This window comes from Sciurus vulgaris (genome assembly GCF_902686455.1).
Source record: "Sciurus vulgaris genome assembly, chromosome: 8".
Taxonomy (NCBI): domain Eukaryota; kingdom Metazoa; phylum Chordata; class Mammalia; order Rodentia; family Sciuridae; genus Sciurus; species Sciurus vulgaris.
Window position 1 is genome coordinate 37,453,330 of NC_136468.1, and position 14,902 is coordinate 37,468,231.

At 33.0% G+C, this 14,902-nt stretch overlaps 1 protein-coding gene across 4 annotated transcripts in view; it reads left to right on the forward strand.

The window, feature by feature from the left end:
* Nucleotides 1-14,684, forward strand: part of TFEC (transcription factor EC) — a 137,811-nt gene extending 123,127 nt beyond the window's left edge. For 3 of the 4 annotated variants that reach the window (XM_079150527.1, XM_079150525.1, XM_079150528.1), the window contains 4 exons: nucleotides 2,031-2,087; nucleotides 5,577-5,652; nucleotides 8,337-8,484; nucleotides 9,361-14,684. In XM_079150527.1, coding sequence (XP_079006653.1) covers nucleotides 2,031-2,087; nucleotides 5,577-5,652; nucleotides 8,337-8,484; nucleotides 9,361-9,741 — 662 coding nt within the window. In that variant the 3' untranslated portion in view covers nucleotides 9,742-14,684. The remainder of the gene's footprint in view (nucleotides 1-2,030; nucleotides 2,088-5,576; nucleotides 5,653-8,336; nucleotides 8,485-9,360) is intronic. The other variant, XM_079150526.1, reaches the window with a different exon arrangement.
* Nucleotides 14,685-14,902: the final 218 nt, after the last annotated feature.

Sequence of the window (14,902 nt, forward strand, 5' to 3'; positions counted from 1 at the left end):
TAAAATACACTGTATCATACCAAATAAATTTTTTAAAAAAAATATCAAGATATTTAGTTAAAAAGGAAACAAATGAGAGTAAATTCATTATTTTTAGAGTACCTACACTGTAAGTTAATTTAATTCACAGTTTAACTGAATTGATTAATTAGTAATTGTATATATGTTTTTAGCAATTGTACACACACTTGCATATACCACACACCTTTCATTTAAATAGGTTCATTTTGCTGTTGAATAGATTGGAATTTATTAACTTAGTTGCAAAATGATATAAAAATTAGGGAAATTGTTTTTGTATGTAGAATTTGATATAAGACAAAAGCTTAATTCAGTTTTTCTTGTTTTATGGATTTCATGAAAGACTTGCATTTAACTTTCTCAATTAGGAAAACCAGCTAAATATTTTACAGTTCATTTAAAAAAATGTTACAGCTCAGAGGAGTTATAGGGACATAGTCAAATTATTCAAAATATATAGATGTAGCATAAGGACCAGAGTAATTATTTTCTCAAAGTTACACATCTGGGAAGAAGCAGAAATGATTTAACGTAGGAATTTTCCTGACATACAAATCCAGTGTCAGATCTTTTACAATAATAAACATAAAATTTATTTTGAAATTTTTATAACAGATTTGGAGCTCCAAAACTGGTTTTTAGGACTGGGGACGTAGCTCAGTAGGTAGGGTGCTTCCCTCATAAGCACAAGGCTTAGTGCTTAGGTTCAATCCCCAGCACCACAAAAAAAAAAAAATTGGTTTTCAATAGTTTTTACATAGTTAATAGTAACATTTTAAGTAAACACAATAGGGACTTTCTTGGAGCTTAATCAATTACTCAAAAATGTTTAAGCATTTAAATTATTTAGATTAAAACTAATGACCATAGTTTTGAATGCATTTAAAGAGAATATATTATTTTATTACCTATTTTGATATTATGATAATTCTAAGAAAACTTTACTAATTATCTGTTGTTATATCAAGTTAACCCCCCAAATTTAGCAGCTTGAAGTAAGCATTTGTGATCTCATCCAATATCTAAGGGTCAGGAAACCAGGAGAGACTTAGCAAATTGGTGCTGAATCAGAGTCTATTATGAAGCTATAATTCAGCTGTCGGTCAGAGGTCTGCAATCTGACCCTTGACTCGGGCTGGAAGTCCGCACTGCCAAGGTGGCTCATTCATGGCTCTTGCATCTTAGAACTGTTTGTTGACAAATAGTCTTGGTTGTTGTTATCTGTGTGGATCTTTCTCTCAGTGGGTTGCTTGAGTGTCCTCATGGCATGACAACTGGTGATCCAAGAGGCACCAAAGTGGAAGCTGAAAATGCCTTGAAAGCCATGGTAAACATTTCCACAACATTCTATTGGTCTCACAGGTCAGCCCCATTCAGTGCTGGAGAGAATCCCCAAGGGTGTGAATACTAGGAAGTGAGACTCATCATGGGCCATATTGAAGGCTGATGGCCACAAACACAAACACATAGCACATGGAGGGGAATGTTATTTACTGGAAGAAAGTGTGGAGTTCAATACAGACATCAGAAAAATGTAGTTAGTTCCAACTCTTGGGATATACAAAATCACATTTATTTATGACGAATTCAGATTGGAACAAATTTTTTTTTGAATCTCAAAATTTGGAAAATAATAGGAACAATACTGATTGAATAGTTTAATATTCTATATGCTATACCTTTTTCATATCATCACAGTGATTTTCAGGTAGGTATTACAATTGTATTCATTTTACAGTTGAAGAACCTGAGATAAAGAGAAGTCTGGTAATCAACCAGATGACAAATGGAAAGCCAGAAAACAAATTCAGGCTATATGACCCCAGCCTTTGCCATGGATTTTTACTAAAGAGTTCCCTATTTCAAATTTCTGAATATTTGTATCATAAATATTATTGTAGCATTTTGCGAAGGAGTATTCTATTTCTATTTAATATTTCTGAATTTTGTTGCCTAGAAAAGTTTTGATGTATAACTAGCACTGTTTTAACCATTTTTCTTTTGATTAGAAACTGACACTAAAGCTTTGGCAAAAGAAAGACAAAAAAAGGACAATCACAACCTCAGTGAGTATGTTTTTCTTTTTTTCCCAAACAAAATTAATTCAAAAGGAAATGCATGGAGATTAAAGAGTATGGGCTTTCATTATCACTGCACAAGTACTTGAAGTCAGATGACCAAAATTAATTGTATACAGTCACAGATGAGCTATTTTGGGAAATGGGAACCATGTGAACTCTCAAAAAAAAAAAGTACATATTTTCACAAAGTGAAACATCCCAAATTCTTTCCTTGATCATTTATTCTCAAGGAGGCTGCCTGGGCTTGAAATAAATGCATTTGGTTACATTGGCACTGTGCTGTTACTCATTGACTCAAAGATTTAAAAAAGAGAGAAAATGACTTTAGAAAATGTAGACCATTTAAATATCAGAAGCACAAGTTCAGATTCTCATTTTTCTGTGTCAATTTGCTCCTTCCTTCCTAATGATATGTTATCTGAAAGGCATTGCTTTTGTGGTAATGCTGAATTCCACCTCTGGGAAAAAAAGAACTCTCATGCCTTCCTCAGGGTCAATTTGACTCTGATAACGAGTCACATGAGATGGAGAAATTCGGGTGAAAGAAGTAGATTAGCAGTAAGGCCAAGCTTTAGTGTGCTTGGTCATATCTAAAGTGCTTAACTGTCTCAAGTGAGCTTGATCAATTCAGTGTGAAGTCAAATCAAAAACTGAGAAAAGAGTAAAACTGAACAAAAATAAATAAAAACATAAAGCCCTACAATGCAATTTCTTTACTTGCAATTAGTTGAAATTGATTCTCCACATATCTATGAAACCTATATCTTTGCAGAATGCATTTACTGCATCCCAAGGTGATGACAGTTAGCTGATGGTGGGACCGTGGGGAAGAAGCTAACACATGGAGCTGTCCTCAGGGAACTGATCTAACTCCCAAAACCCTTAGTAGGAGAGGGACAAGGTGACTATGAGTGGGGAGAGCTAATGGCTGTAGGAGAAATTAGTACATTGAAGAACTATGGAGTTATCTCGTAGTAAACCTGTTAATGATTATTGTCTTTGCTTTTCCCTTTATCTCCTGTATGTCTGCAATTTATGTGACAGGTCACTTAATATAGTGTATGGTAGGTATCTGGTACGTGCCTTATCAAAGTGTTCTCTAATCTGAATTCTCTTACTAATTCACCTTGCTTTTGAGGGAAAAAAAAATCAATGTTAAAAAATTATTTCCATATATGTTAAGTAAAATGGATCTAGATCAACTTTTAAAACTGATAAAACTAATGGGATGGTGGCACAAGTACAGAGGTCCCATTTACCAGAGATCTAAATATATAAAAGGTATAAATCAAGCAGGAAAGTGCTAAATTAAGTATGTTTCCTGAAAGACCAGGAGTGAATTTGGAATTTTCAGGTTGTTGGAGTCTGGTGTGGGAATGTCATTGCAGGGCAGTGCCAGCCCTTAGCTTGCAGCTCACTCCACTTCCTATCCCACCCTCTATTCCATTCTGTGCCGCAAATGGCTTCAAATGTGTGTGAACACCCCACCCTGTACATTCAAGTTCTATACACACCCTCAACATTTTGACCACATCCTGAACGTGGGGTTCAATACACAGGTGCCATTTTCCAAGAGGCTAGACCCAGGGATATGACCTATACAGGCTTGTAAGAGGACGAGGGAAGTAGAGAGGAAATTTCTGGTGCAAATTACCCAGAGCACAGTTTAGAAGGATTCCCTTGGTCTTGTGGCTGTCTGGTTTAGTGGGGAGAGGTGGAGCCTGGGCAGGAATGAGTGTGTCCTCTAAGTATGGGTTGGAGGAGGTGCCTCTTTTGTCTGCATCTGGGGACAGGATTGAGTGAATATGTCAAGAGTGAAGCCACAAGCATGAAATAATTTAGTAATTTCTTAAAACATGACTCTTTTACAAATGAACAGCATTGAGAAGCCAAAGATATAATTAGCCATTTAAAATTTGATACATATAATCAAATAAGAGTAGAGAAGTAGCATGTTTAAAAGTCTGATTTATAATAGAAGGATAACATGTGAAAATAGAATTATTAACAAATTCTCACTGTAAAATAAAAACAAATATGTATTTCTATCAGCTTTACCTTTATTTATTTTTTTCTTTAGTGTTTTTATGTGGTATCATTCCTGGTGTTTGAATCACTTGCACAGAAGAAACAGGATTGATACAGAGGGAAACTAAACCCTCGCAAGGATCAATTATTTTCTAATTTTAAAAGAAATCCAATGTTCTCTATCTGAAGACTAAATCCATTCATATAATTTGCTTCATGGAGTAGGTTCACCAAGCAATGGATGTTCTTTGATGACTTCCATTATTTCCACTTGTAGATTTTTCCTTCTGAAGTAGATACTATTCAAGCACTTTGATAATAGGAACATACGGTAAACGCTCATAATTAAAATGAGACTCATGTCTGGTATTTATGAAACTGTATATAAAAAAGTTGCCCCAAGTAATGAATGTATGGAAATGAAAATAAAGGAAATAGTCTCTGGGTAAGAGCCTATATCAGCCTGGTGCAGTAGTGCATGCCTGTAATCCCAGCATCTTGGGAGACTGAGGCAGGAGGATCCCTAGTTCAAAGCCAGCCTCAGCAACAGCAAGGCACTAAGCAACTCAGTGAGACACTGTGTCTAAATATACAAAATAGGGCTGGGGATATGGCTCAGTGGCTGAGTACCCCTGAGTTCAATCCCTGGTACCCTCTCCCCATCTCTCCCTGCCCCCTCAAACAAAAGAGCCTATATCAATAGTTCTCAAATCGTGGACCTTCTACAGAACGCATCAGCATCACCTGAGAACTCATCAGAAATGGATATTCTTGAACCCCACTCCAGGTCTAATAAAAGTAGAATCTCTGGGTGTGGTGTAAAAATCCATTTTAAAATTCCTCCAGGTATGTCTGATGTTTGCCAATATATGAAAAAAATTATTGATCTATATGTTGTTAAAAACTTTAATTGGAAAATAAATTGATAGTCTAATCAACATACATTTATTTAGCACTTCTTACATAGGCCAAATTCTCTAGAGATACAAAAATAAGGAAGAGATGACCTTGCATCAAGGTAGTCTTAGTTAGCTGTGCATACACACCTGTGATGTGCTAAACATTGAGGAGAACAGGTGGGAAGGGTAAAGTATGGTGCACACCCTCAAAAGATCACAACCTTGATGGTCTGATAAAATATGTGTGTGTAAAATAACAATCAAAGGATAGACACATATGTGTGTGTGATAAATATTATAGCAATGGAAAATATTGTTTTAAGACAAAAATGTTTTTAAAATATTGTAAATCATATATATTCAATACTAATATTGTAACAGAATAAGATCCATTTGAATTCCTACTTATTATTGAGAAGTGCTATCTCTTGACTAAATGGCAATATTTTTGCCCACTGTTTTTAAAAGATTATTAAGAAAGTTTACAGCTGACCAAAAATGAACTGTGTTTTAATGAGAATAATCAATAATATTTCTTCTTTAATAGTTGAAAGAAGAAGAAGGTATAATATTAATTACCGAATCAAGGAGCTTGGCACACTTATTCCAAAATCTAATGATCCGTGAGTTTGAAATCATTTCTATAATAATGTTATGGTTTCAATGCCCCCCAGAACGGGTGGGAGGGGATAGGGGAGGACAGAAGCAATGATTAGGAAACTTAGCAGCTTACGGCAACGCTAAGGCCGAAAGTCCTCCATCGTAATATATCTAGTCTGCAGTGGTAATTATTAAGCATCAACTCTGTTCCCAGAGTTGTCCTTCTGAGCATAGGAAATAAGTTAATTATTTCTCCTCAGTTCATATTAGGTTTCTCAGTATAATAACACTGGCAGATTTAGTGGTCTGAAGAGCTATTTGTGATGCTGACTGGGATACTGAGTTTATGGTTATAGTATCTTTTACAACTTAGGATTTATGTGTACCTAATAATGTAATTGTCAGATTCTTCAGAGGTCTTCAATTAGTGGAGACACAAAAGTAAAAATTGGAGTTGTAAAAACCTGTTGATTGATGCCAACCAGGTTTTTGTGGCAAAAACACAGAATCAAATACATTGTTTGTTGTTGCAAGTCTCAAGATATAATTAATCAAAGTGTTGAGTTAGAATGTTGAATGTTTATACAAAAACATAAAAACATGGTTTCCATAATTAATAGTGATTTGAAAATGACCTCTGCAAATGCTGGCATTTTTCCAGAAATAATGATGTTTGATGAAGTGGTATTTGTGAGTTGAATACACTCTTTCCCTAAATCCAGATTTTTTAATTAACAGGGTTAATTGAATAATGTGTGAGGTACATGCCTAAGATGACAATAAATTGTACAGACATTTCCATAGCTTTTCCTGGTGGCAACTCCTGCCACAATGTACACATTGATGTTACCTGATTTGGCCCTAATATTTTTCAAGTTTGACACCTACCCCCCCCAGAAATGTATGTTCTTCAAAGAAAACTATATTACAAAAACCAAAAGACCAATATTAATATTCTTTCTTTAGTCCTGCCTTTATGGAGGTTCATTGTTTATGGAGTACAGAAGTAATTTTTTAAAAAATTTTTGATATTTTAAAATTCTAAGCTGTTTGAAATCTTGGGGAGAGCGGCAAAATCCCTGTTATATGCAAGAACAACTTCAAAATTTTAAAGAAAAAAAGTCTCATACATTCAAATAGCTTTAGAGTGAAAGTTTAAAAACTTAGTAAACGACATCAAATACAAATTGAAGACTCAATAGGTGTTCCCATCACCATTTTGAAGGTTCAATTCTAGGTCTAATTAAACAATACTTTAAACTTCAAAGTTGGGTAGGGTCATAGTTTTCATTTTTTTCTTCCTCCTTCTTCAATTTTTGTCTTCCCATGAGAAGAAATGAAACAAAACTAGGATCCAGAAGACTCCTGCCATTGCTTGGAGTTTTGGTTCATGAGATTGCACTTTGCTCAGTTAGACACTGTCTCAGTTTAATGCTGAAAGTAACCTGTCTTCACACCTATCCCACCATGAGATAAATCCCAGTGAGCAGAATGTCCCAATAGCTACTTTGGCTCTTGAAAACTGATAAAGCATTTCCAAACTTGAGAGACTCTGACAATAGTTTAGTGTATTTCACTGAAGATGATCACCCAGACCCCAAAAGACATTCTCACTTGATAAAAGAAAAATGGATCTTCCTTTTGTTCATTACTGCTAATGACATTGTCCCTTAATCTGGACTCCCGATGAGACCCATTCTAATCAGATCTGTCATAAGCTATATTTTCCCACTTTGGACTCTTAATAAATACAACATAATTCACATAGATCACATAAACCAAAAATAGGTGCATGTAAACCAAAAACATGTAGGAAAATATAAAATTTATTTACACTTACTTTACGTTGTATTCAAAACATCTCATGATGCCAATTTGAAAATTCATCAAAGTTTTTTTAGGCATTCTTCATTATCAACTTATGTATATGTGCTTTCAGGCACTAAAATGAGAAACTGTTCTACAGTTCCATGTTTAAAATTTCTCCTATATTAAAAATGTTTTGATAAAACATTTCCTATGCAATAGCTCAAAAGATTATCCAGTAATGTTTAACTACATTTTCTCATCTTAAATTTATTTTAAAATAGTTATCTTTATTCAGCTTTTTTAAAAAAGGCTTAATGCTGTTTGTGCAGAAAAAAATGGCCAAAAAGTTTGCCCTATTGCACAGTGATGTTACTAAACTCAGATGTGTTTCACAATCTCTGAGGATCAGCATTCAGGGGAGACTTTATTTATTTTTTTCTTAGAAACACAAATAGCCTTATTAGGAAGAAGGTTAAAAGATTGGTACATTTGAAATGATCTTTAAAAATTTAGGCTTACGTCGTTGGTAATGTACATTTCCTAGTTCATTAATGCAGAAATACTGCACATAGATTTTAATCTTGGAGTTAATAATAAAAGCAATTTTCACTAAAAAATATAAAAACTGTAATGGTAGAATCATGATATTGCATTTAGCTCTCCCACAAAAAGTCACTTTATTACTTTCTTTTGACACTTATTTTCATTCTGGGATTAATTTTACTATATAAGGGCTTCTTAACTATTCTATTAAAATTTCTATTCAGAAGCAATAATATCTAAGAGTGAATAATAGTCATGTAAATCATTATTTCATATTAATGTAAAAGATTTTGTAAGTTCTTATGAATTCTGCTGACATGCACAATTGTGAAAAGGTTATCTCTCCGTTCTACAGTGATATGCGCTGGAACAAAGGAACCATCCTAAAAGCATCAGTGGAGTACATCAAGTGGCTACAAAAAGAACAACAAAGAGCCCGGGAGTTAGAACACAGACAGAAGAAATTAGAGCAGGCTAACAGGCGACTTCTACTCCGGATTCAGGTTTTTATAAGAATGAGGCCAGGAACTGTGCAGCTAACACATGACTAACTTGTCATCGGTTTTATTCACTGGTGTCATTTATTCTTTTTTCTTATTAACGGTTGTTTTTCCTACTGAAAGATCATTTTATTGCCTTTTAGAAGTTCATGAACGGGTTTCATTCAATTTAGGTTTTGATTAGAAATTCAGGATCAAGATGACCTAAAATTTGCATACAATGAATGACAACAACTAATCACAAAATGCAGAAAATAGAAGTCATTTCATAACTACACAGTATTATTTCACAAAAAAAAAAAAAAAACCCAAGTAGAACATTTGTTTCTCTGGATAATATTAGACACTAAATTCTCCCCTCTCCCTTGCCTTTCTTTAGTAACATGACTATAAATTTCATTGCCACAGAGCATATTGTCACATTACATTATCATCTGCTCATGTGACCCAAAATACCCAAATATGGGCTTTCATAACTCTCTCTTTTTAATATGAGCATGCTTGTATCCAGGTAGAGCATTTACTGTTTCCATGAGATGGTCCTGAATTATGGTGAGAAATTAATCAGAGAGAATAAATGGAAGGTTTGCTACTATTTCCAAATGGCTATATTGTAGTCTGAGTCACTAAGGGACCATAATATGTCATGAATTCCTTTACAGAACAATGAGAGAAGGATTTTTTAAAAATCTGAATAATTTTCTAGGGTTAGTTTTCAAGCATCAGAAATGATTCACATTCCTTTATTTGGGAAAAAGCACATGCAATTTGTATTACTCTTTTTAAAGCTAGTAAATATTTTTGTTTCATTTCTAGTTTATTTGCTAGCATTATGTCCATTTTAAAGGGATTTTAAATGATTTTTGTTTGAAATTGCAGGAACTAGAAATACAGGCTCGAGCTCATGGTCTGCCAACCCTGGCTTCACATGGCACCGTTGATTTAGGTGCCCACGTCACCAAACAGCAGTCCCATCCTGAGCAGAATTCAGTAGACTATTGCCAACAACTGACTCTGTCTCAGGGGCCAAGCCCTGAGCTCTGCGATCAAGCTATGGCCTTTTCTGATCCTTTGTCACACTTCACAGATTTATCATTTAGTGCTGCTTTGAAAGAGGAACAAAGATTGGATGACATGCTACTGGACGACACAATATCCCCCTTTGGAACAGATCCTCTGCTATCCGCTGCTTCCCCTGCAGTTTCCAAAGCAAGCAGTAGGAGAAGTAGCTTTAGCTCAGAGGATGGTGATGAGTTATAAGAAATAAACAAGCTCAAAATTCATCAACTGGAAAAACAAAAAAACTGTGTGCTGGTGCTATGCAGTTATGTTCTGTGTATTGCTTTGGCTTAATTTTTCTGACAGGAATATGTTACCCATAAAAAGTTGATTAGAAGCAACAGAAGAATTCACAGGAAGTAAACACATGGTGTTGAAGAATTATTCAGGGCTAAATAATTTTCTTACTTTTCTAAAGAGTCTACTTAAATTTTGTTTTCCTAGAAAGAGGCACATCATAAGAAATAGCTCTGTGTTGATGTGTAGTATTGGAACTAACAGCTTGTGAAGAGTAAACTGAAATATACAACACTTCTCGGCTATTCACTTCCTTGTCTGCTATTCATGTATTACAGCATCACTTTCCAAGAATCAAGATCAACAAGTCCCATGGTCGTGGTTTCTTTCTATGTTGTTTAAAGTACAAACCTTATAGGGGAAATAAGTATAAAATAGATTAACTGAAAAGTGAATCTATAATAAATATGAGAATTTTCCACAATAAACTATAGGAAATTTATAAAAACGTTGGTTACCAAAATTAGATCCTCATTTCCTAGTCAGTTGAATTACATGAAATCTAAAAGCATTTTTGTATACTTATGTCTCCATGGTCTGTTCAGAAAAATGAATGAATTGAATAACTTTCCTCTGAAACATGGTCTAAATTTTATCATTTCACACAGAGACACCCCCACAAATGCATAATACAAATAGTACATATTCCTTTATTTTCATTCATTTATCTGATTATCTAATTTGGGATTAGAAATCACATTTCAAATTCTGTTTTCTTCTTTGAGAGAGATTAAAAAATCAATTTCAGTAAATAAAATATAAAAAGTACCCCTACTAGGAAATTTTGTGAGGTATGTAAAATTTATCATCATGTCCAATGTTGGATATAGATTAATTTTTGATACAGTTTTTGCTCTAAATTGAAAAAATATTGAAAATTGTATTGGTACTTAATAAAATAATTAACAAAACAGAAATGATATCTTATTACATTCAGTTCTGAGTGGAGATAGAGTTCTAATTCCCTTAAATAGAGTGCCCTATGACCTTTGGTTGCTTTATTACTACTTATTACACATATTTGTATTTACCCAATACTTGAGTCATTTTATTTCTTGAGCTTGGTTTAGGTTTGGATATTGTGTAACCAAGCAAGTTGTGCTATGCTGAATCTCTATGAGTGATCATCCACTCAATCATGAGTTAAGGAATTCTTGGAAGTAGATCCTGGGAAAATATTAAACAAAAGAGGAAGATGGTTTTAGTATTGGGTGGGGAGATTAATAAGACTAAATGAAAGACAACCAAAAAGGATAGAAAATATATAGAATAAAAATCTAAGCCTAAGCCGTGACATAGAGACATTCAAAAAATGAAAATGAATGACAATGTGTAGGGAAAACGTGGAATTTGACTTCTCTTTTAAAGGCATATGTTGGGTGAAAGGGAGGTAATATAGGGGAATAATATCAACCAAGTGATTAAAAATAAGGATAAGTTGGAGAGGTACCTTCATGAGACATTCATTAGAGGGATCTGGGAATTCTACTAACATGCTTATTGGAAAGTTCTGGAAAATGAAATTGGCAAAAAGTTGTGGAGGTCCTTGAAAACAAAGATGAACTGATAATGTAGTAATGCAAGTTTTTAGTAGAAAGGGGCAACCGAGAATTAAAATATATATTGCTAACCTAAGACATAATTTATCACTAATATTAAACTTTGAGATAATTTTTTGTTTCTTTTTTTAATTTTTACAGACTGCATTTTGATTCATTGTACACAAATGGGGTATACCATTTCATTTCTATACATTTTTGAAAGGGTCTTGTTTTTTTCACATGGAAAATATTTCATCACAAAATTCAAGATTCTAATGCTGATAAAAGTGGGGGAATATGAAATCCTATGATATAATGATTACCTCATGCCTGGCTTACATCAATAGCTCATATTTTGAGAATTAAAATAATTTTAATTGGCATAAAAATAAGTATTAATTTCTCAGAACAGTCATTAGAAGCAGGTAGATTAGTTTATATAAAATGTTCCTTGTAAAAGAAAACAATTAGATACACTTTCTCCATAATTTTCAAGAGGATATTAAATATGTACAGCTATATGATGAAGTTCTACTTTATTATCTGAGTTGATAATTTATTCAACTTTGAAAATTATAGAGAAATAAATATGCTTTGGAGTTCATGAAAAACTCACCATTCTAGGTAGAAGCTGGTTTCTGTTCTACTCACTGTTCTCCCTTCCTCACAGTCTTAGATGGCTTGCCCTGATGGTGCTGTCACTCTGACATCATTGTCCATTCAGTTGAAGTTCTACTTGTCCTTGACCCTATCTCATATCTTGGTTGACATAAAAACTTGGCACAGGATGGTAGAGCCTGTACACAAGAGATCTGGAGATAGGACTAATATTTGCTGCTCTATTCTAATTATGAGATGTCAGGGAATTGTAAAATGGGTAATGGACTTTTAAAGTCAGAGTAAAGAGCATTACTGTGCCTGTTAATGGAAACAGGCTACAAATGAATTAGAAAGTAGTTTTTAAATTTTTGTGTCATGAATCCCTTGAGAATCTAGTGGAATAAGTAGACCAGTTCCCCAGATAAAATGTAGATCTGTATATTGTTCATATAGGATAATAAATTGCATGCTTCAGAAGGCTTTAGGAACCTACTGAATGTCTCCTTGAATCCAAGATAAAAAATTTCTGCATCATTCATGTCTTCCTAGACAGCTATTCAACTGTATATCAAGATACAGATGTGTAGTTATTGTCACATATAATGAGGATGAAACATATCTTAATATCATTATTCCAATTCTAATGGTATTGAAGCTGAATAGGGTGGTAAGTGTGTGCCAAATACTAGATTATTTGCTAATTAATTTGTTCATTTATAAAGTAGTCCACTTTCAAACATCCTCTCCAGTATGTTACATATTTATGGATCTGTTCTCTATCATCATTAGATGTTGTACACACCCCACTATAACACTGGAAATGATCAAAATATATTTCAAAGTAAAAATAAGGTAAATTCAAAAGTAAATAATTTGAGTATCTAAGAATCAAGAGAGACCTTTAGGAAACTGATAATTATCTAGAATATTATTGTAGAAATGAGACTTCTCATAATAGCAAAAGAGGCAAATGGTTTATCAAGCAATTTGTTCATAATATCAGTTATCACAAGACTCTTAATAATTAACCAGGTCTTGTTCATTCAAAGAATTAATGCATAATTGTAATTAAGATTTTCTTATTTTAGTAAGATAATAATATTAAATAATTTTTTATCTTAGTTATATTTTCAAGATAATGTCCCATCTAATCTTCTTTCTGTTTACTATAAAATGTTGGTTGCATTTTAGTGTATTCTCAATTATACAGCTTTTTCCAATCCCTAAATATTTTGGAAATTGCCTATTAATAGATATACCTGTTTATAATTTTTTCTTTTGGTTTTTCCTCCTGAACTTTTCTGTAAGAATTTTAGGACATATATACCAACCATATTTCCTCAGTTTTCAATCATTTCGATGACCATAGCTTTCTTAATATAGGTTAAAAAATCAACTGAGAATAATTAATAATGAAATGAGTTAGCAACACTGAGAAGTAGCTCCCCTCCTTTTAAAAATGTTTTCCCTACTCACATAACTGTACATGAGATACTTAATAATTCTTATTTTAAAGAAATAGACATAACTCATTTTCTTGATTCATTATGCTCATTTATCTGATGTCAGGGGAGAAGTTTAATTTCACAAATTAAGAGAAGGTATATTTTTCTTCCGTTTGAATTGAAGCATGTTGGAATTTTCTTGTACTTCAAGGTATCAGTAAAATATTTTTTGTTTTTCTGGCATTGTGGGATTTAAATACATAAATGTATTAATTAAATGTTCCAATATAATTTTAATCAATATCTAATATTCATATCAAGGTAAATGTAATTAACAATTATCCATTATATAATCTCAAAATAGAAGAGAGGAATTTGAATGAACTCTCCAAAGTTTTCTATAGATGGGTATTTACTTTTGTTTTGGTATCTGTGATGTTGATAAACTTGGAATCGATTAATCACTTCACTGTTATTAGCATTAGATCAATCACCTAAGTTTCTTGAAAACACCTGAAGGGTGGAATTTTGATTCCAATTGATAATGGCATGCCTGTATGTGCTACATGAATCATGTCTTTGCTTCTCCAGTGATATGAATGCCAATAAGTAGAAGATGCCAATTTGAATTACTATACACTATGTGTACAGGGATTTCACTACGTTCATTTAATAAATACTAAACACAATGGGTGTGCTGATGATCTAATGTGTCATATGACTCTCCTGCCATCATTATTCATTGATTTACCAGTATTTTAGTTCTTGTATGATTTTTAATTTGATAGCAAGGAAACTATTCAAAAATTGGAAAAAAATTCCAGATTTCCTGAAAATTATCTGTGCCACATATTTCCCTGTGAGCTTCATAGAGAATTTGAGTGTATAAGAAATTCTCAGAAAACAGCTATTTTGATTTTTAAAAAACCTCTTCCAGTATCCAATCAATTCAAGGATAAAATACTGCTGCCTACTGCTTTATACATAAAAGGGAACTTTTTATCTTCTTGTAAGGGATTTGTAAGTTTATTGCTATATGAGCAAATAATTTCTGTTGTTTTCTGCTGATGAAATCCTCTGTAAAATGTCTCTTTCCTACATTATACAACAGGATTAAAGAATAAAATTAAAGACTTTTGTGTTTGCAGCACTACCTCTCCCATTTCTGCACTACCTTTTGATTTCAAAAATTCTGTTTTTTCCAGAGAAATAAATTTTGTTTGTATTATTTAAAATGTGTTGTTATATATAAAATAAACTGTACAAAAGAAAGGGGAGACTATTATTCTTCTGAAAGAATTATAAAATCAGTAATTTACACATTGCATTATCCTTTAAAATATGACTTACTAAAGTTTAAAAGCAAAGTAAGTTCAAGAATCTTGTGTAGCAGCATAGCAGTTGCTTATGGCATGCTAGGCTAAAATTAATTCAGCTATTTAATCTTAATAATAACAATGTAGTTAAAAATCTTTGACT